Below are 23949 nucleotides of genomic sequence, written 5' to 3'. Positions count from 1 at the left end.
ATTGCTTGCGCCTAAATTATAGTAATTTGTCTCCGAAATCGTTTAAGAGGACATCGTCATTTAAATAATACATTAATTTCGAAATATTGTCAGACACCTACAGAATTAACTTAGTGTTTAAATTAACATTTACTTTGTATTGAGTGTTTTGCGTCAAGTGAATGTTGGGTAATGTTATTTTGCAACTCTATAACTAAATGTTAGCTCTTGTAAGGTCTATAACTTATTAGGGTTAAGTTGGGTTCAAAAGGTACTTAAAGGCGTTATACAAAATCATCTATAATTTACGTGAATATATATGGCCTAATTAAAGAGACAATCTTTTAATTATTGTGAAGGAAAACCAGCGTATGTCAGATCCAAATCTGCCACATGTGAATTAACAATCAGCATTAGATAATCTCCAACGCGTCACCTCCAGAGGAATTGCCGAGGTGTTCGACATTAACAACAAAATTGATTCTTCTTTTTATAACAAACTTTGTACATCAGTCAGTAATTTATGGTATATGAAACTGTTTTTTTTTTCTATTAATTAAATTATTAATGTTTATGAAGACCAGTTGGGCCAACTATAATACACAATACAAAAAAAGAAAGAAAGAAAAAATTATTTAGGGCATGGCACAATTGAAAAAGTAAACAAACCTAACAAAAAAAGTAAATAAAAAAGTATACATTATTTAATCGTTGAAAAAAAAAACAACAATATTGAAAATTAGTAAAAAATAAAAGATATTTGATAAGCAATTACAACAATCGTATCCTAAGTAGGTGTACCATTCAGCTTCCAAGTTGGGTTCCATTGGGGGGGTCTTCCAAAACCTAACGCTGATTATTTTCAATGGTACCTATGACGAGCTGTGACAATCTGTCTATGTTAAAATTTAATATTAATATTGAAACATTTAATAAATATAAAATAATATTAGTAGTGTATTAATAAAAGAAGCCTTCTTAAATTGCATCGAAGTCGATTAAATATCTATATAAACCACCATCTGCTCAGAAAGAAACACTTCTGACCTGAGAATAGCTCACAAAAAAGAACTAGTTTAATGGCTTTCAGTTACGCCGACAGGGCACAGATTTCCCCGATGTCACGTAGGATGGAGAAGACACGAAGGAGATTGATCGGTACGGTTGAGGTGACAAACTCAATTAAATTTTGAAGACTAGCATAGTAGTAGCAATTCCCTTGTTAATTCCTTAACCTAGAACAGCACAGACATTAAGGGTTAATTAAAATTACATTAAATTAATTAATTAGGGTAAATTAAAAATAATTGTTAGTACTCTAAACTATATATAATAAGATATATCACTGAATTGGACTATTCATAACTGAATTTTATTACATTTAATATATTTACACAAAAATGAACAAAATGGACTAAACACAAACGTCAACAAACATTCAACATTTATAGGACGAGGGACTTTGGGAGGGAGAATGTCTTAAATGGGATGAAGAAGTTTAGGACATAGGAACAGGATATGGGGAGCGGAACCTTCGTCTAGGTCACATTCACACAGCGAGTGATCTCGAACTCTTATCTTTGCTAGGTGGGTAGGTGTGCATGAATGGCCGAGGCGTAACTGACAGATAGTGGAAGTGACCCAACGGTCAGCGTGCCTGTAAAATATTTATATCTCAACCAGTTTTAGCACTGCGTTGACAGTTAGTCAATACGGATACAGATAAACAAAACTCCGGTATAACATTAGTACTGTCGAACAATAATTGCAAAATTCTACGCACATTGCACTTATTTTGAAACAACGATACGCGTATGAATATGTCAACATTTCAATGGCTGTTTCCTTCGTAATTTGATACTTTAATATTTATTTCAAAATAACTAAATGCATTGCCTTTTAATATTTTATGGATATATTTATTTTAGTTAATATGGGTTTTTTTATTGAAATCAATTCAAATCAACTTTTTGTTCTATGAATTGAGTCGCATTCAATTATTCGAACACATTCCACAGTTCGAAATTCGAATGCAAATTCCTTTATTCAATATAGAAGAACTATTAGCTACTAATTGTCAAATTAAAAACTATAACCGGTTCGGAAAATAAAATACCCTGAGACGAACTGTCAAAAGAAAGGTTTTTTTTTGAAAAGCGGGTTTTTTTTTGCAAGACATAAATTTCCAAGGTGTGATTATCATTAATGAACTATTTATGAAATGAACTAATTGTATGATAATATTTTACACCAAATGTGCGTTTACTTAAGCAATAATAGAATTTTAAATGCTTTCCTCAAATCTTTAACAAAAGGAGGAAATATCAGTTATCTATTAGATCATTTATTGGGGCAGGTATCCGCTTCCATAATAAAATTCCGCAGACATTTTTAACTTTGCCGTTTAAATAAATTCAAATCATTTGTAAAAAAAACATTGGTAAAGAAGGCATATTATTCGATACAAGATTATACAGATGATAAAAAAGCGTGGAGTTTATGCTTGTTGACTTCCAGGCAGGATATATAACATACATATATAATTGTATTTAACTAACATGACTGTATTTTTAGATGTTGAAAAAGAGTAACTACTGATTTTCTTGCCGGTTCTTCTCGGTAGAATCTACATTCCGAACCGGTGGTAGCTTTACTTGATATAGTTTATTAAATGACGATTAAAAAGTGCTTGTAAAAACCTACTTGAATAAATTATATTTTGATTTATTGCTTGTTTTTTTTTTATATTATGCTAACAAAAGTTATTTTTGCAGTCCATCGCAAACGTGGTGTCTCAACAGAACTTCATGACACGTTTCGGTCTGAACAACCTTATCAGGATGACGAACAGTCAGCCGCTAGCAAAGATGACAGCCAAAGAATTCATGATGGGTTACAAGTCTGAATTGATGAGTCTCGGCAACACTTTCCTGCCAGGGTGGATTTACTTCGACAAATTGGGTTTGATCGATCGGGTAAGTATATTTTAGATAGCAATTATGCGAGATTTTGATTTTGCTATTGTTTTAAACGAGTTCTTATTTTAAAGTCATGAGAGATAGATTCCATTTTAAAATCTAAAGTAAATGATAAATGTTATCTTTAAAGAAACTCCCAAGGAAGGTTATTATCAAGAAAATTGCAAGAAAGTTTGCCCAATATTTTGTGTCCAAGTGAATTAAAGTTTAGCGAGTGATGTTGACGAATTAAAATTTTACAGATTTTTTTTGGGGTAGTCTACATGTGGGCTATTAAGGGTGAGACCAACCCTTAATAGCCCACATGTAGACTAACTGTGTAGCCTTCAAAATAAATAAAAATGAATATCCCAATTGTTTTAGATGTACGATTTTGATGGAGACTATGAGACCATTTTCACGGGTGAGAATGATATCTCTTTGTCTGGTCTGATCGATACCTACAGAGGTTCCACTGACCTCCCCCAATGGGATGGCAAACATTGTTCCAATGTTCAGTACGCTTCTGATGGTACCAAGTTCAAAGGAGCTGTTGCTAGGAACGAAACTATATTGTTCTACAGAAAGAGTCTCTGTCGGTCCGCGCCTTTGGTAAGTTATTTATTTTTCTTAACAAAGAATTAAATAACTGTTCACATAGATCCTTAAGTGATGTTAAATTAAGTTACGATTGTTTATTAATAATTAACCCTCAGTTACAATTAAGCTGAGTTTTATTTTTGTAAGCAAAAAGTTGTATCGAAAAGATGGACCAGTAATATTAACGGTATTACCAATTTTTAGATTCCAGCTGAAGAAGGAACGAAGCACGGATTTAAGGCATACAAGTACGTGTTTCCAGAACATATGCTGGATAATGGTAAAAATATTGAAGAGAACAAGTGCTTCTGTAGACATGGTAAGTTTATTAAGAAAATGTTTTTTTCTGGAATCTTGGAATGACAGTGTTTACAACGTTTCTATCTATTGTGAATTATTTCCGAACTCATCAGAGTCCCTGCCCCATTGAGTTATCAGAGTGAGGAAATAAAGATTGTGCCTCGTTTTAAGTCAAACGATCCTCGACCAAGACTAAATTTGCATAATAAAGATTTTATATGGTTTTTGCATCTAGTTCTTGAAAAGTAAAGGGTAATATTATAACTTAACGCTACGACAAAGTGGTATCTATAAAATCCCTATATATAAAACTGAGATAATTAGTCCTAATTTGAATGTGCGTAAAACACGTAGTATGATGACTACAACCAATTACATACAATTCTTCGAAACCTTTAAACTATCACTAAATATCCACAATTACTTTTTAGGTAAATGTCTCCCAGAAGGGTTAATCGACGTCACCGATTGCTATTACGGATTTCCCATCGCACTATCCTACCCCCACTTCTATAAGGGTGAAGATATCCTTTTCAGCAAGGTGGAGGGGCTGACTCCTAATAAGGAACAGCATGAGACGAGGTAATTTTTGGAGCCCTTAGATTTATTGTTAATTTATGTATGGTTATAAAAATGGAAGTTTGTTTAATTTTTAAATGACGTCCCTGTTGTTTAATTGGTGGTCGGACTCTGTTCAAACCCGTCTGGGTAGATACCACCCACTCATTATATATTATACCGCCAAGCAGCAATGTCTTTGAAAGGTGAGGGAGCCAATGTAACTACAGTCTCAAGAGATATAACATCTTAACTCCCAAGTTTGTTGGCGCATTGGTGATGTAAGGAATGGTTAATATTTCTTATAGTGCTAAAGTCTATGGGTAGCAGGGACCACTTACCGTGAACCTACCTATATTATAAAAAATAAAATAAAAAGAAAATTTTATTCATCTATAAAATGTAAGATTCTTTTGTTATCTTTCATTCTATTTTCTTTTGTTTCAACTAAATAAACGTGGTTTGAAATTAATAAAATAAAAAAAAAAAAATAGTATATAGTTATTGCCGTTGTTATTTGAGATTAAAGGCATAATTTCTTTCAGATTCTGGATTCAACCCGACTCAGGATTACCTTTAGACATCACTTCTAAATTCCAAATCAATATGGCCCTCGGTGACATATCTCTTATTGAAAATACAGCCAGATTTTCCAACATGCATCTTCCTTTACTGTGGTTTGATATTGTAAGTATCTTAATTCTTGATCTATAGTTTATTCTAATAGTAGAACTAGATAAAGTTGTGCTAAATATTATTTGTTATAAATATGTATATAAATTAATAACATTACTCTTGCAGACAATGTCGTCGCTCCCGTCTTCAATGGAACAGAAATTCAAATTCTACCTAAATATTTTTCCTCTAGTAGAACAAGTCTTAATGTACCTCAGCTTCGTCGCTGGGACAATATTAATCCTCGTGACAACATACATCCTAACATTCGAAATAATGTTCAAATCGTTCGGCGAAAAGAAACATAGCAACATAAATATTCGTAGAAATATTTGGATGAACAGAGACAAAAAATCCAAAGGCAAAGCGAATGAGAAAGATGGCATATATGTACCGTGTGATATACCACTGTCAGATACAGATTCAGATCTGAAATTCGAAGAAGCAAGACCGACGTTTATAAAGAGCCAAAGCGACAGAATCAAAGAATTCGGTCACAAACTAAGTGATAGAGTTTACGATTCCGTTGAAAACGTCAGAGGTATGTTCGACGATCTGACGCATGTTCGAAGCGATAGAAAGAACTCGTTGATACCTCCCGAGGAATCACAGGAGGGTAATAATGAAGCTTACAAAAGCGATTCAGGGGAAAGTGACAAAGAATATGATAAATACCGAGAGATCAAGCAGACGGATAGCGATGACGATTCTAAGTACCTTGAAGTCGTCGATGATGGTAGCGAATTCGATGAATCATATAACGGAGACAGAAGGAAACACAGCAATAAAAACGAATTGTACATTCATATAAATTGAAAGGTAATACTTACCATCATGGTTTAACCAACTCATTGAAATCAGTAACTATTTAGACTGGTTTAAGTGCCAAGGATTATTTTAATGATTGTGTTATATTATTATTAAACTTCTTGCCTCGAAACGGATATAGACTTGAAATTAAAAAGAAAAATGTTAAGTTTTTGAAAGCCTTCAATCAAGTCTGCCTCCCGATATGATTAATATTTAAGAACTCCTAGAAGAAGTCCTCCCGACAGTGAAAACGGCCTCGTGTGTACCGAGAGTGTATTCTGCCGAGGTTACTTCATATTATTTATTTCTTTAATTAAGTTTTTTTTTAATGCAATATACAAAACCAGCGATTTTATATTTGATAACTTTTTACCATTATATCTTAGAATATACATTCATGAAATTAATTCTGTTAATAAATATTTCTGTTTATAAAGTTTGACGTTTGAAATTTTACGTTAAGGTAAGTTTAAATTAATCAACGATTTTTACATCAGTGACTGTGTTAAACAGATTTACGATTATTTTTGAAATATATTAAGGATCAGATATTTCTTGTTGTAAACTTTTGATTTATCTGCATTTGAAGAATAAAATTGCTTGTAGTAAACCGTTTACATTTCGAAATTAAAAACATGTCTAATTTTATCTTATTCTATATTTAATGGTTAATTGTAAGTCATAATTAAGTACAATTATTGAATAAATAATTTTAAAACATATTCAATATGGTAAGTTCTATCGGAAAATGCTCAAAAAAATATACGCTTTTTTTGTGTTAGATGTAATAATTGAATAATAAATAATTTTATTTACAATTCCAATGTTCCACAAACTGTAATGTGATATGGTTTTGAAATAGAACACCTTTTCAAATATTTATTTGAAACTTACCTGCAATAAACATAGTTCAAAAACTTACCTTACGAATTATAAACGTTACCTTAAAAGAGAATCGAGATTTTTAGAATATACATAAATAAGTATTAGCCATATAAAGATTTAAATAGATTTTTTGAAAAGGTGTCTTTATTTCTTGATGTAATTGTTAATTATATTTTAAATAATTATAATATTATCATAATAATAAGGAGGAGCTCAACTCATGTTGTGATATAAGTTTATTATTCGTATAATTTTGTAATAAGTAATGTTTGAAATTAATCATTTGTACTCTCTTTTCGGTAGTCGGTTAACTACTTACTGTATTTTGAGAATATATTGAAAAACATAATTTTGTGTGTTTTATTTTTATGATAAAGGTCAGTAGTCTGGTGGTAAGTGGTCCCCACCCTATAGGCATTGAGCTGTAACAAATAATAACAATTCACTAAGATGTTATGACCCTTGTGCCTGTAATTACCCTGGCTCACTCACCCTGCAAACTAGATTTGTATTAAGTGTTGCTGTTTTGTGGTAAAATAAATATCTTAAAAAAAGACAACATTTTAACACCACATAAAATATTAAACGATATCTTTAATTTCTTAAACAATGTATGTATGTTTGTTACTCTTTCACGCAAAAACTACTGAATTGATTTTAATGAAACTTTACAATAATATAGCTTACACGTCAGAATAACACATAGACTATAATTAATTAAGATATTGTGTGAATAATACTTCAAAAATTCAAGTAGGCTCATAAAGGCACTTTTGAATCGTCATGTTACACTGTTGAATTAATTTTAAAGCTACCACCGGTTCGGAAAGTACATTCTATCGAGTACAAACCCAGTAGTTACTCTTTTCTACCATTTAAATTACAGAGTATGTCAGTAACCAACATTTTTTTTTTTATATACTCTGCCTAGAAGTCAATATATACTAAGTCCACGCTTGACAAGCAACCCCTAAAACGCGAGCGAAGCCGCTGGCGAAAACTAGTAAAACATATGATTAATTTCAAAACATGCACGCAAGCACCAAAAAAACCTTTAAAAATTTAAAAACTACACGAACAAAAATATGCATTACTGATTTGTAACGCTTACAAAAACATATGTAACTTGAGGTAAAATAATACGAATTAATAATTTAATATGATAAAAAACGGTGGCAATGAAAACAGGAAAACTATTCACAAAACAAATTTATGATACATGTACATGTACATGTACAAATTATTACATTGTATTTCTTCATAAGATATTTACGTACATAATAAATCCTTTAAAAAATATATAAAATATTTTAGAAACACTTTGACCTTGAAGTAGTAGTGGAAAAACCTTCATTAAAAGTATTAAACATATTGCCTCCACTAGTGACAGGAGGGCTGGTTCAATTTGTGCCCTGAGGATCGGAATTGCGTTTCAACGGGGAAATGCCGCTTGCATTCTTGCCACCATTCCATGCAATCAACATTTGTACAGTAATTATTTTTTAATTTTTATTTGTATGCAATTAAGACGTTCATGTTAATAAAACAATTTACAATAAGATATAACACTCAAGTATTATTATTACTTCAATAGAAATACATATATCTATTACTGCCTTTACCCGCGCGAAATTTACCTATAGCACACAAACCGTTATCCCTCATTTTAGCCCTAGAGGGGTGAATTAAAAATGTAGCCTGTATCCTTCCCCGGGACTCTAACATAACAAAATTCATCTAAATCAATTCAGCGATTTAAATTTGAAGAGAGTCGACAGGTAACAGCCAGAATTTCTTTCACATTAACAATATTAGTATAGATTAATAATAATAATAATAATTCTTTGTTTTTCATAACCGAAAAACCCAATTTGTTATTAGTGTTAAATTTCTTACCCAGGATTTTAATCCTTCCGGAATTTGTAACCTCATGAGTCAACTGACGAGTTAGTCAATAATACTAACAGCCTGATACTTAAAAACGATTGCTTTATAAATACTTTTGAAATAAAAGACATTTTTTTTTTATCAAATATATTTAAATAAGAGAAAACATTAAAATAATAGTTATATAAAATACTAGGACATGAACAGATTTTTAATGAAATTCGTGTTTATTAACCACCAGAATATCAGCCCGTAGAAAATGAATTTCAGCAGCTTGTCCAAAAACCGGATCCTGGAAATAAGACACAAATTAACACCTCTCTCACTTTTTGATCCTAATTTATTTTTTTTGGTTAATATTAATGTTTTACTAATTAATCAAACTTTTCAATTTGTATTTAATTGACCGTCACATAGAGTTACTTTTGAATTTTTTTGGGTTAAGGGGCCACCTATATATGAAAATTAGTGTTAATTATAAATTAACTATTTCCTTCATGGTCAATGCGCCACCTTTGGAACCTAAGATGTTATGTCCTTCTAGCTTCAACACTGGCTTCCTCACCCATCAAAGCGAAATAAAAGTCAGACAGTTCAACCTATGGGACTTGTCTAAGACCTTATCTCCTATTTAAGAGGTGAGGAGCTTATTTTACTAAACTGTTCTAATGTGGATGTTTCCCGCGTTTAACTGACTAGACCTTCCAACAAACTAATCATCATTTAAACAAAACATACGTGATTTTTGCCATCGTTTCACAATTTACAGTACCGTAAAATTGGGTAGCCCCCGTCAATTTACTACTGTTACCTTTGATGATGTATCCTCGCTTTAGGTAGATTCTCATCTTTTTCTTTTAATAAATATTTCCTGCCAGCCGCGCAACTTTTCTTAAAGAATTCATATTTATCAATCTTTTCGATTTCGTAATAAAATTCCTTTCGGTCCTCTTCTTTGATCTTCGATCGGAGATATATTAAATTCGTGTTGCTGAATGTCCATTGCTGAATTAAAAAGTACTGGAGAGCGAGGTTCGATACGTAAACGCGTCGTTGGATTTTTAGCAACCTGAAATAAACGTACGAATAAATATTAAATAATTCAGACACGACATAGGACAAAGCAGGCTCTGCTACAGACAAAGAACCTACAATTGGTATTCATGCAGGATAAATGAATAAATTTTGCTATCTCGTAGCTCTTAAATCTAGATATTATTTAATCAAGTAGGCTTATAGAAGCACATTTGTATCGTGTAATGTCATGTCACAATATCAAATTAAATGTTTTTGAAATCCAATTCGGAGCAATAAAGTTTTTTTGAATAATCTGCCAAAAAATGGTCTCTAGCAGTCGAGAGTTGGAAGAACTGCACGTTTACTTGGGCTCTCACGTTAAATTCGTTTTTCCGGACTTGATCGTGATTAGTCTAACTACAGAACCAAGGGACATACATTTTAGTTCCCATGATTGATGGCGTATTGAAGGGATAGTCAATATTTCTTACACAATGTCTATGGATGTTAGAGATTACTTACCATCAGGTGATACATTTGCTCATCCGTCAAGTTTAAAATAAACGTTATTATACCCGATATTTATGTATGAATATATGTTATCTATGTATTATTTGGTATGGAATAATATATGTTTTACATTATATAAACTCACATAGGTTTCTTTCCGAATATCGTAAGTAAAAGATCAACGAATATGGCCGGTATCGTGTGCAAAGCCATTACCTGAAAAGAAAAACAAATCCTAAATTATACACGTCATCATTGTTTATAGTCTATTCCAACCACGAGAGGCGTAAACACAAATAAGCAACTTTGACATTGAATTGACACAATATCATTGGTGGAGATCATGACTAATCTTTTAGTATGAATAACTAAGGATTCTCGGATACATGGCGTTTCAAACGCAGGTAAAGTTGTTATCAGAACTTTGGAAATAAAATTATAGTTGACATAAATTTGGTGAAATTGTGTTGTGGTATAAATAAATATATATTAATCAAGAACTATTTATTGAACCATTAACAAATCGCATGAATTAAAAGGTTTGTTTAGATGAATTCTTCATCGATCGGAATGGGCTATAAGTAAAGAAACGGTCGAAATTCGGAAAGTTGAAGAATATTAACCATTTTGCACGTCTCGAGCATTTTCCTCTCTCGTCTGTTGATCGTTGGTGAACAAAAATATGGTGAGGAAACCTACATGTTTCGAATGAAAACATGCAATATGTGTATCTAGACATGCATCGGAACAGCGTGGTAGAATAATCTCCAAATGTCCAAACAAAGAAAAACCCTGAACCAACAATGGAATATTTACAGGATTATGAGGATGAAATTTGGAATAGCGGTACGGTATAACCTGATCACATAGGCTACCCAACATCAAAACCCCCCACTTCAAACCCAGTACTTACATAAATGTTAAACATAAATAATGACTTAGTAACGGTCACGTGGTAGGTCCATATCATATTGTCAAGAGGTATAGCTTCGACTATCTCTTTGCCAATATCAACGAGCTCCTGCAAAGTTATGTTCTTAAGTTTTCCAGCACAGCTATTGTATATTGGTATATCGTCTGTAGGGCTTAACCTGGAATACAAAGGTTTAATTTATGTCGTTATATTTTAGGCAATAAAAAGAGAGGACGATCTAGAACCAGATGGGCAAATGTCATTGTAAAACCCGCTCCTAATATCCCTGGATAAATCACGGGTAGAGACTATAAAGCATATCTGGAGGCCTTTACCCTCAACTAAGAGGGTTTGATGCATTGTTATTTATTTTTCTTAACTTATGTACTACATAATTAAACTAGTAGATATGTATTTAAATTTATTTAGTAAATAACATATGTTACTTTATATATTTATTATTTGATATGTTATTGAATGCAATTATTACTATTGAGTGTGATTAATTGATTACTCTTAATTATTTTAATGAATTTTTCCTTAACGCAAATGGCTTGAAATATAAAGGCTTTTTTTATTTTATTATATTTTGGTATTTATTAACTTATATCGTTTTATGTGTTAGTATTATTTTTAAATTAAATATTGGCCGCAAGAGAAGGACGCCTGTTGCACCTAATGGTACGTCTGTAGATCCTTATGTATGTTTTAGTTTATTTATACTAATAGTATTAACCCTACCCCCTCCTAAGCCGCGGGTGGAACCGCGGGCAAAAACTTGTATAGTGATAAGTTGGGTCGGGTTTTTTGGAAAGATTATGAGCATTTTTAACAACCCGTCACCTTTCCTATGCTCAGTACGATGAGAGAAGGAGAGAAAATACATTTAAGTTAAACCCGCTAACGTTATAAGTGATGATTTTGTTTAATATGCAATCACTACATTAATGACAATCTAACTCCTGTATATGAATGTATTAAAAAGATAACAATTCTTAGATTATAAAAAGTGCTGTAACTGACTTAACAAAAAGACACGTCGTTTCATACTACCAGGAACTTGTATTCGATTTTGTTACTGTTATGTTCCACGAGCTCCATCTGGGTTTTATTGTATAGTCTTAGGATATAGTGTTTTATAAATTATTCAAAACGAATACTAACGCTTTCGTTCCTCTAATCCACGAGGCTACGATACAGGATCTGATAGTGAAATCAACTGGCACGTAATCCAATATCATATCAGGGCTTGAATAAAGTGTACGGAGTATTCCTATAATTAAAATATTTATACATCAGTAAAAAATGATGATGTACTCCTGACCGATTACGGTCACTGCAGTCAATTCCAAGGGCCACAGGGCAGATTACGCAAACACAGAACTCTCTATTCCCTTACTGACATAACTCGAAGGGACGGCAAATCGGAGACGTCTGAAAAGAGTTCAGGCGCAGGACGAAATGTTTTATGTGCTTTCAGAAACATGGAAGTGGACAAACTTCCAATTCCCAGACTCGGAACTTTTACTGAGAATTTTTCGACTAAAAAATCAAATAACTTTTTGTCGGTCTGACCTGGGGTTTTAACCCAGAATATCGGGATGTTTGACCATATAGCCACTAGACCGACGAGGCAAAGAGAAAAACAAAGACGGCTGCTGTTTTCAATGCAGACTAGCCAACATTGCATTCGATTTCATATTTAAAGCTTACTTTGTTGGAAGCTCATCTCAAGTGGGTACCACCCACTCATCACATATTCTATGGCAAAAACGCAGTGCCAGTCTGCTTAACTATTTCAAAATAAAAAAGCCATCTCATTTTCCCCAAGAATGGCCGCCATCGCTAAAATCTGTCAGGACTTCAGGAGGAAGAAACACGAGAAGCATAACATTTCAGATCTTTTATCTGTGCATATATGCAGTTCGATTTACTTATTTCATCGCTGAAAGAATTCATGACTGACGGATTCGTGATCGAATATCGAATTAACTTTGAAATGGCAATGGCGCATACGACCTTTTTTTCAGAGACTAATTACCTTTTCCACATCCCACTAATATTCCAGTCGGACCATTATAGTTGTCGATCCATCCAGGAAATGGATCCTCATAGCTTGATATCACTGAAATAATATTAAACAAGATAATTAACATCATAATTTGATTACTTCTATTCCGTTTGGGGTTTTATCCCATTTGAGTGCAGTTATACGAATTTGAGAAAACTGGGTTTAGCAGAATTTATGGCATTTGCTAGTGGTTGGTGCCATACGTACAGATGGTATTGATATATGCGTTTGACACGCCAACAATTTGAATGCCATGTGTATCTTTGGAAACATATCATGTTGTCGTGTGAGGCCCCATGAGGGGTGAGGGGTCTTCTCTTATGTCCTTGGAAAAATGCTTTACGCGTTTCCCCCACATGAAGTGGGGTTATGTGGGATTCCTATCGTGCCTTTTGGGTTATGTGCATGATTTTAGATTCGAAAGTTTACTGAAACAAATACTTTGGGATTATCAATCAAAGTGTTTACTTTGTGGGTTTAGTTAAGCGTGTTAATACAAAAACTAAGGCTTTCGAAACCAACGGATTGAGTTGGAATTTATATAAACTACGCAAAGACCAGATATTTGTACAATGATTAAGAATATCAATTAATCATCCAAGACTTTATCGTTACAATATTTTATGAGAATTGTACATAAAAAATTACCAATTGAAAAAACTATACCGAATTACCCAATTTAACGAAAAACAAACAAAAGGGCTTTTGGAGCACCCGGTAGGAACTGTTGCTTTCATTGCATATTATGTATTAAATGACAGACACAATAAAATAAATAAATAACGTTCGAGAAATAAAACAGTTATTAATTTCCCTTGTGAATTAAAACAATAACAAAAAATAAGTTTGATGATTGTATATAAAAAAAAAAAAACGTATATAACATAGAAATAAACACAGAGTAATAGAAAGAGGGGGAAAGATCACCCGGAGGGTACATAACACTTTTTCCTTACCTGCCATGATATCTGCCAGTTCACTCTACTAAAAATCGCGTAAAAGCAATTATTTTCAAAGAAATATAATTCATTCATGATCGTTTATTAATAAATCAAGGTAAGTTGCAATTATCATGACGAAACTTACCTATCGAGGGCCTGATTATTACAACAGGTAACTTTCCTTTGTATTCGTAAACAACATGTTCCGCTAACTGTTTGGTAAATACGTAAGTATTCGGTAATTCCCCGATATATCTAGAAGAAAAGCATGATTTGTGGTCAGGGAGTTGGTTGGCATATCTGTATACGATTTGTTAAAATTGAGTGAAATTAGTTTAATTTCGAACTTCGATTTCCTCGCGATGTCAACCGTACCATACTATATAAAATGTTATTTACAAGTTAATATATATTACAAAATACAAAAGAAGATATATAAGAATTTAAAGCAAACAAAAAGTCTTACTTAGGGGTCAAAACTTGTAAGGTATGATCGTCCAATTCCTGGCAAACTTGGAGCATTTCACGCCAGTCGATGTGTGGAGGATATATCACTTCTTCAATGGGGTCTCGATTTGTGTTCGAATAAGCGGTGGATACATGGATGAGGCACTTAAAAAAAACAATGTATATATTATATATGATCCACTGGTAGCCAAAAACTCCCCTTAAGAAGAAGAAGAGAGTCTGTTAAGTTTACATGGGTAACCCACTGAACCGATTTTGATATAAATTTATACGACGACTAGTTTTCGCATTTCGCTCGCGTTTGAGAGGATTATCGACAGGTGTCAAAAAATCACTTACGTTAAGTTCAAACTTGCCTCATACCGAATTTCATCAGATTCGATTCAGTGGTTCTGCCGTTAAAGATCAACAGACAGACAGTTACTTTAGACATTTACTATGTCTAGAACTCACCTCTAAATTACGAACTTCCGTTGCTAATTCGATAACTTCTTTAGTACCGAGCAAGTTAAGCTTTGTAGCTGTTTTTAATGAGTCGTCAAATCTGGAATACAATATCAATATTATCGTTTACATATAAATAAATATTGTTGAGGTATAAACATTATGCTCTATTACTTGGCTGTTGGCAAATGGGCAATGGTAAATCACTACCGTCCATAGACAATAGCACTATAGGAAATATTAACCATCCCTTCGTCAATGTACCACCGATTTTGGGAACTGAGATACGAATTAAGGTCCCTCGTGCCTGTAATTACACTGAATCACTTGAACTACCATCTTATTAAATATGTATTTTCTTTATTATAGACACAATAGACTTAATATCTTATTTTGAAGTTGGCAACACATTCGTCACATGTCAATGTCAGTTTAGTGGAAAAATTCTTGGTCTGTTTTCTAATTAAAAAAAAAAAAACTTTTACCTGACACTGGCAGCTGCATGAAATATAATGTGTGTTCTGTTAACAATTAATGTTCTATCTTCGTCTGATATGCCTGAAAAAAAAGTTAAAATATATTATAATAGCGAAAAAAAAAATACAAATAATAAAATATATAATAGCAAAATCACACTCGTCCACGTGTACATCAAGCATCTGTGTGTATGTTTATATGTAAAGATTTAAACACAAATAAAAGAGATGTGTTATGAAACCCAATTAAAATGAAGTTGCTGTCGCCATATTATTTGCATTAAATAACAAACACAGTGAGAAAAATATTAATTGACAGAAAAAAAATGTTATCAGAAATACTGTGTAAATTCAATAATTTATAATATAATAATTTTATAGGGTGTAGACATCCGCTAAGAACGGATCTTGCGAAATCTACCCCTAAGGGGGTAAAACGGGGTATGGATGTTTGTGCTTTATATATTTCGCGCGGGAAAAACCGCAGGTTCAGCTAGTGAGTTTATAGAAATGTAACTTTATAAACAAACGAAACATGTATATCAAAATATTCGTAAATTATTTTGTTTCGCGTCGTTTAAAATTTAAATGAATGACAACCACACACGTACTCCGTAAGTACCAGACACTAATTTCAGAACACGATCGTGATATGTCAGAAAGCAAATTCAATTTGACATTTATTATAATGATTTTAACATTAAGGGGCCATTCATTTATTACGTAAGACGATTTAGGGGGACCCTACCACCAAGTAAGAATAAAATACATAATATATAAAATCTTCCCCAGGCAATTTAAAAAAATCTCTTGAGTGGAATACTAAGTGAACGGTCTGATGTTGCCAGATAATAATTAATTAACAATCACCCGAAGAAAAACTCATCTAACAAACTTAAAGCTTTTTAAGGCTCGGATATATGTAAAGTGGTGGTGTTTACTACTGCCAATAGACAATGCCAAGAAATATTAATCATTCCTCGAATCACCATTGCGGCATCAACCTTGGGAACTACGACGTCATATCCCTTGTGCTGTAGTTACACTGGGTCACTCACAACGATACTAAGTGTACTAAATATACTCTTACCTAACCCAGTTTCCATAATGTCTCCAGCAATGAAAAATACTTTAGACTGGAACACGCCAGGCTTCTCTTTGCGGAGGCGATCAAAACACTGAAAATAAGGATTTTAAATTAACATAAAATTATTAATTTACGTCATAAGTTACAAGATGCAGCGGCTTCGCGAGGGCGCAATTTATTAATAAACAGAATGTTATGATACAATATACCCATTAGCACTCAGGAATAATCTAGCTTTTTACCAGTGATTTACTTTTAGATAAGAATTGGATCATTATTTCTGATGATTATGACATACAAACAAACAGATCAATAGGATAAAAGCCGAACGCCTAGCCGTAGCAAAGCGAGAAAAAAAATGGACCGTTTTCGGTACTTAAAGTCTGGCCTGACTTATAATAGTAGTATACGTTGTTTATTTAAACTCTCTTTCTGTCTTCATAGATTTGTCATTGGAACGAAGGAGACAACATTGTTAAATTAAACGCCCATAAAAAGAAACAGCAACGTTCCACTGCTGAGCCAAGGCATCCTCATTTTGTATGGTTTGGTTCTTATTCCATAAAGTCGCCCAATTTTTATGGCATATATCTGGCAAATGTACCATCTAATGGTAAGTGGTTATCACTGCGTATAGACAATGTTACTCTAAGAAATACCAATCACTCCTCATCTTATCAATGCGCAACCAACCTTGGGAACTAAGATCTTATGTCTTCTATCTGTAATTGCGATGCTCACTTAAATCTTCAAACCGTAACAGAATAACACTAGGTACTACTGTTTGGCAGTCGAATATCTGATGTGTGTGGATGTGTGGATGTGTGTGTGTGTATCTGTGAGTGTGTGAGTGCGGTTAGATACAAATATGGACGATTTTCATACAACACATTATAGTTTCCGTCGGGATGTTTTCCTTACTTATTACGGACAGTCTATGTTCTCGTGTGCAAATTATTGTCAAAAATAAGGTAGATGATAAAAACTTACATTGGATCTGTATATTACTGATAATCTTTCTTCTGGAGTGACATTTTTCTTGGTTCTAAGAAGTAAGTAGATTCTGTCTAGGTCCGTACACGAATAGAGCAATTTTTCAATCAAGACTTTGCCCATAAAACCTGTAAACAAATAAATTAAATTGATTATCGAATCTATGACATATTTATGGTGGGATTATAAGGAATTGACCAGGAGCCCTCTTTTATAGTCCCAGGAAAAATATAGCAGAGAACCAAGAATTTTACATTGTGATAGGACTATGTGGAAAACCGTCTGGATACCCACTCATCAGATATTTTACCGCCAAACTGCAGTACTCAATATTGTTGTGTTCAGATTTGAAGGGTGAGTGAGCCAGTGTAACCGACACAAGGGGCATAAAATCTTAGTTCCCAAGGTTGTTGGCGCAATGGTCATGTAAGAAACAACACAACAAGTCTTCTTCAATGTCTATGAGCGTTGGTGACTCAACACCGAGGTCTGATTTATATTGTTGCAAAGAATCTCATAGTATTAGGTATGTTTGAGTTAGCCTGTAGATGTATCCAAAATTTTAATCATATGTTTTTAATTTAAATTTAAATTTCACCAAGTAATGTATTCATTACGTACCATTGCATATATAGAATATAATAAATAAAAACATTGTATGTTAGAACAATCGCTATGCCAAATTGCAACGTTGTAACGTATTATATTATATATGACGGCGCACGGTGCGCCATCTTGTTTATTCGTACTGGTTGGAAAAGAGTGTCAATGGAACTTGAACGGCGCTCTAGTGAAGCGTCGCGTCGATGGTAGCGCGGCAGCCATCTTGGATCGACAGTTACATTCAAGATTTCCCGCGCACCACGTATGCGACGAATCGCTAATTTCCAACATTATCTTTATTCTATTGTAATAGATTCAGTGATTTACGTATGTTTGTGTATATGATTTATTAACGAATCTATATTGATGATAATTGTGAATATATCTGTGTAATTGATTTGTTTAATTAAAAACTTACTGAATTTGTGGATCGTTCATATATAAAATCGTTTGAATATACGCCCACTTATCTTGAATAATCCCGATATTGCTTATAAAATGTCTATATACATTTTAAGTTCAATAATTTCATGAGATCGTTTTCTACTGAATAGTTATCAAAGGCACAATAATAATTCCAGAATTATACAGGACTTTGACCTTAATGATATTAATGTATTTAAATAAGATCACACAAAAGTACGTATTCAATATGTATGGGAAAGTGCTGGTCGTAAAGGTCCTAATAAATATTCATGGTGTGCAGTAATTAAATTATTAATCAAACAGATTTTGTTTTCTATAGAGGACTTTCTCGTGAGGGCTAATTCTACTTATTTATAACAGAAAATGATACGTTCCCGATTGTATTCCAATTCATCTTCGACTAACACAAAAATTAGCCTCAACTTCAACGTTCCAAAGTTCATTTCGGGCTGCTACTGGCGTGACTCTTAGTTTGAACTAACCACCTCAAAACCTTCAGTCTCAAGGTTTTGAGGTGGTTAGTTTAAACTAAGAGTTTGAGGCTAACTAGACTAACGAACGAGATTAATCCGAGATTAATCCTTCCAAGTTTGATGATCTATCTAATGAATCAAACGTAGTTTTCGTAGTCATATGTTATATTAATAATTAAACAAGCTCCCCATCCGACTTGACACAGGAGAATCTACGAAAAACTTTTACATTGAAGCATTAACATACAAAGAAAGATTCTTGTTTTTTTTATTTGGGACCTTCTCGGGCGAACGTGGAACATCTTACCAAGTTGCTTCACAATCAAATGAATGGTATAGCTTAGAGGACAATTATACAAATATTAATATTTATTTAAATACGATATTGTTTAATGATCATTAACATCATTTATTTAAAAATTTAAATCATTTGTAAAAAAATATATATTATTCAATACAAATATATAGATGATAAAAAATTTTGGAGCTAATACTTGTTGACTTCCATATAATATATTATATTCATATATAACTGTATTTAACTAAAATAACTTTGTATTTTAAATGTTGTAAAAGAGTACTCGAACTACTCAGTTTGAAACGGTGGTATCTACACTTAATATAGTTTGTATAATGATGATTCAAAGATGCATGTAAAAGCCTACTTGATGAAAGTATATTTTGATTCTGATTTTATATTTATTTTTAGTAGTTCCATCAGGACACAAATTATTTCGCCAATGTGACGTAGGATAGATAGATACGAAGAAGATTGATCGGTGACTGCACTCTTTAATTTTCTACTTCGTTAGAGAGTTCAAAATTAATTAAATCTTGATGAAAAATTTGAAAACAAACATAAAATATTGGAATAAAGTAAATGTGACACTGCTTCAAGTGTGTGTCCAAACACAGCTGCGCTCTCATAATACGATGTGACGGCAAATCCGACACGGTTGGAAAAAGTTCAGGCAAAGGACCAACGGTTTTACGCGCTTTCCGGGGCACGAGAATTTACACACTTCCAACTTCCAGATTTTGGGTTATTGAGGTTTTTTCCACGGATCATCTGATTTTTATCGGCCCAACCTGAGGTTGGAACCCACCACCCTATATGATTAGGCTTTCGTTGGTTTATAGTTAATTAACATTTAAGTTACTCATGACCAAAAATTCAAGGTTTAAAACAAAGAAGATTTTGCTGAACATCGTCATCCAGACGGATAAAATTAGAGTTTTAGTAAAACAAAACCTATCGTTCACAATATATTACACGACGAAGCGTACTCCAAATAAAAGTTTATTTATTATATATTAATTAAGACTACTAAGATAACTTAAGACGTGAACGAAACTAACAGAACGAAACTAAAAAAACCGACTGGATTTTGTTCAGGTTCAGGATTAATTACAGGACTAATTGAACATTAACTGTGAATACCAGCATTGTTTGTTTATTTGAAAAGAGCAACTGTGCGAGAATCTTCTCTCAGAATCTCACGTTTCAACTCTGGAGGCTGCTTTCTAAAACGGTGGTAGTGTTTAAATATTGACGATTCAAAAACGCTTAATCGTGAAGTTTTCTTGAAATAAAAACACTTTCGAATTATAGTATTAAATTTAGATAGGTTAGGACCAATGCTGTGACTCAATGGAACGGAGTGGTAACGTTTGACGCGAGTGAAACCACATCTTAAGCTGGTAATGACAAAATTAGTCTTGAAGTGCTAATACACTCTATCTTAGTATAGGAGAGGCTAAGGAATGTGATCATTTGAAAGCCAAGTATTCAAAATTGTAGACATTTTATATAAAACCTGTTCAAAGAACAGGAGACGTAATATTACATATCATCGGTCAAAGTCTTGAATAACATATGACGTAATCAATATTTACACACAAACAAATGACGTTTCGATAATCGGCATAGTTGATATCAGAATTTTGGAAGTAAAATTAAATTTAACAAAAGTAGTTGAGTCGTATTGTGTGTTGATATAATCATAAACATACATAGCAAACTTATTAGCAAATCGTGTGGAGAAATAATATGTTTGTTTAATTGCACTCCTTCGATTAGAATAGATTTACGTACGTTTACAATTATTTAGTAAAATTTTAGTTGATGACAATCTAATAATTATTCCTAATAAATAAGCAACTGCGAGTAATTTACTCACCCGATCCACCAGTAATGAATATCGTTTTTCCTTTATAATATTCTGGAATATTCGGAACGTCTTCCAAATCTCTGTCTTCCAGAAACGTCATGATTGGAGCTAGAAAGGAATTTCAAACATAAGTAAACATTGTAATGTTAAAATTTATGGATTCTTGAATGTTTCTTATACTATATGGTCACAGAACCGACTTATTTCAATTATTCTAACGCATTTAAGCGCCACAATTACATATGGAAACCAAGCAAATGGGAAAAGTATTCAAAGGAGGATTAAAATCAGGTAAGCAACTGGACATTTAAATCGGCCTAATCCTTCGTATTTTCAATGATTGTCTCTTTCGACTTTGACAGCATACCAGATATTAAGAGACACTAAGTATTAGCCACCGATGATTCGGCCACTCAGAAATGGACGGTTCTAGATAGTCTCTAAAATCCTCGTATTTTCCATGAAATCCGCACCTAATAGTGGAAATTAGAACAACTCTTTGCTATAAAGCAAGAAAATCAATAACACGTCGGTTACGACGTGTGTTTATATAATTAGAAATGGGGTAGGCGAACCTGAAATTATGCATTGAAATTTTAAACTATGAGACTCAATGTAAATAAGGACCATTTGAACTCTTCGTAAAATGGCACTTTAATCACATAACAAATATATATATGTATATTTTGTGGCATTGATTGGCTGACGAGCATATGGGCCACCTGATGGTAAGTGGTCACCACCGCCTATAGACAAAGGCGCTGTAAGAAATATTAACAATTCCTTACGCATAGGTGATATGCGCCACCAAGCTTGGGAACTAAGATGTTATGTCCCTTGTGCCTGTGATTACACTGGCTCACTCACCCTTCTAACCGGAACACAACAATACAGAGTACTGTTATTCGGCGGTAGAATATCTGATGAGTGGGTGGTACCTACCCAGACAGGCTTGCACAAAGCCCCACCACCAAGTGACAGAAAATATGATAGAATTAAGCCGATACCATGTCAGGAGAAATTAAAAACTCCTACTATATGGAAATAACCTATTTTTTCCTCAAATAAAATATATCTCGTCCATCACATTAATGTATCTCTTAAAGTTTTTGGTTCTCAGATCTTTTTATTTCCTTCCTAGATACCAACACATTATATATTTTTATGATTATTGATATCAACATACTGAGGTCACAATGTCATGACGAATGTTCATAACTCTAAGCAAATCGCCGCGAGCGCCTAATTCATAACAAAAGATCACATTAAACTTACAAAAAATAAAACCAAAATGTATGCATATTGTATGTACATTTTACTATGTAATTACCAATATGGAATAATGTTTAATGTTTAAGTGCTATTTACATTAAAAGTAGATTTTAACACACCTTGGCAATGAAATCGCCTTCAGGGCATTCCAAGAGAACTTACATTGTTATTTATTATATTGTAAACGAGCCGTTCTTTTACCCGCATTTAAAACCTGTTCCGTTACAAATTATTTTTTAGATAAGATCAAGAAAAAAGTTAATCGCACAGGTGACACGCAATCAAATAAATGCCCCAAAATTTCCGAATTCTTGACTATTACCTAAAAATGGCAATCCAGAAAAGACTTGATTCCATCATGGACAGGCTAGGAATACCTACCAGAATCCCACTAAGGACACTCCACTAAGACTCCTCCGAGGAAAACAACCGGCGAAAATCAATGAAAAAGATGCAAGAGAATCGAAATTGTTATCCAGAAATTTCTGGATAAAAGCACACTTTACAAACTCAATTAATTAATAGAATGATACACTAAATACTCAAAAAGCAAGTCGAGCTTTGTTAATTTAAGTGTTTTCAATTCGTCTGTATACAATATGCGGTTACAATTTTATACGTTAAGTTCTGAATAAACCAAGTCGGTTGCACCACTATTTTGTTCTAGTTAGTAACGTTATAATTTTATTTGAAGCCTTTCTTTGAAATCAATTTTAAATTTAGAATATAATATTTTATTTATACGGTACGTAATATTAATAATTATTGTAACTTACTATAAGTAAAACGATACGTTACGAACACAAGTTACTTCTTCAAATATAAACAACTGACTGAATTTTATTAAATTACAATCATTATTAAATGCTTTTTAGTACTCAATAGGGTTCGGCTTAATCAGTATGTAACAAAACGACGCATTCAAATTAAATTCGAAACTCATTATATTATTGTAAACTAGTCAACGTTTATTGTTTTCGAAAAGAACAACGCCCTAATTTTCATTCAAAAGGATGACTGGCAAATGTGCCACCTGGTGGTAAATGGCGTAAACATTGGCAACTCTAACCCGTAATTGCTGGCTCACCAGTATAGATTAGCTCGCGGTAAAAAATCAGATTATTGAATTTAGTATAGTAGTATTTCCGAAAATAATATGTCGTATACCCGTTTTCCAGACATTCCAGACAGTAATACTACATATTATTTATAGCCTATTCCAGTGGAAGGAGATAAACAAGTCTTAGATTTACATATTCCACGCCATTTCCTTATAACCCTATAGTGTTATGCACTACAAACAGTTTTTATTAATAGATATTTATTCACAATATAACAATATATTTGACAGTCTACATTCTTATATGAATTTTCTAAAAAAGTATAATTCTGCGTGTGATTGCCAAGTTAAAATATTCACTAAAGAAATAAAT

General features: G+C 32.9%; 2 protein-coding genes across 3 annotated transcripts in view; one reads left to right on the top strand and one right to left on the bottom strand.

The window, feature by feature from the left end:
• LOC113391714 (lysosome membrane protein 2-like) overlaps positions 1 to 6851 on the top strand; it is an 84138-nt gene extending 77287 nt beyond the window's left edge. For both annotated transcript variants that reach the window (XM_064219996.1, XM_026627771.2), the window contains exons 5-10: positions 2754 to 2954; positions 3321 to 3548; positions 3741 to 3855; positions 4268 to 4418; positions 4940 to 5081; positions 5196 to 6851. In XM_064219996.1, the coding sequence (XP_064076066.1) occupies positions 2754 to 2954; positions 3321 to 3548; positions 3741 to 3855; positions 4268 to 4418; positions 4940 to 5081; positions 5196 to 5885 (1527 nt within the window). In that variant the 3' untranslated portion in view covers positions 5886 to 6851. The remainder of the gene's footprint in view (positions 1 to 2753; positions 2955 to 3320; positions 3549 to 3740; positions 3856 to 4267; positions 4419 to 4939; positions 5082 to 5195) is intronic.
• A 1942-nt stretch (positions 6852 to 8793) lies between these two features.
• LOC113391720 (fatty acyl-CoA reductase 1-like) lies at positions 8794 to 23397 on the bottom strand. The gene is made up of 14 exons (XM_064220000.1): positions 23293 to 23397; positions 21254 to 21352; positions 17569 to 17699; positions 16582 to 16669; positions 15501 to 15573; positions 15025 to 15115; positions 14570 to 14715; positions 14249 to 14358; positions 13133 to 13216; positions 12256 to 12364; positions 11092 to 11269; positions 10324 to 10394; positions 9463 to 9720; positions 8794 to 8943 (listed from the first exon to the last, which is right to left on the bottom strand). The coding sequence occupies exons 2-14, from the start codon at positions 21342 to 21344 to the stop codon at positions 8844 to 8846; spliced, it is 1530 nt and encodes a 509-aa protein (XP_064076070.1). The 5' UTR covers positions 21345 to 21352; positions 23293 to 23397; the 3' UTR covers positions 8794 to 8843.
• Between the last annotated feature and the right edge of the window lie 552 nt (positions 23398 to 23949).

Source organism: Vanessa tameamea, chromosome 30 (assembly GCF_037043105.1).
Source record: "Vanessa tameamea isolate UH-Manoa-2023 chromosome 30, ilVanTame1 primary haplotype, whole genome shotgun sequence".
Taxonomy (NCBI): Eukaryota; Metazoa; Arthropoda; class Insecta; order Lepidoptera; family Nymphalidae; genus Vanessa; species Vanessa tameamea.
Note: the sequence above shows the minus strand (reverse complement) of the source record. Positions and strands in the feature narration are given on the sequence as shown.

Excerpts from the sequence above, each read along its gene's own strand:
- LOC113391720 (XM_064220000.1), bottom strand. The coding sequence starts at position 21,344 with ATGACGTTTCTGGAAGACAGAGATTTGGAAGACGTTCCGAATATTCCA. Across the intron at positions 10,395-11,091 it reads TATTTATGTTTAACATTTAT|GTAATGGCTTTGCACACGAT; the intron begins GTAAGTACTGGG and ends TTTTCTTTTCAG. Across the intron at positions 9,721-10,323 it reads ATATTCGGAAAGAAACCTAT|GTTGCTAAAAATCCAACGAC; the intron begins GTGAGTTTATAT and ends CGTTTATTTCAG.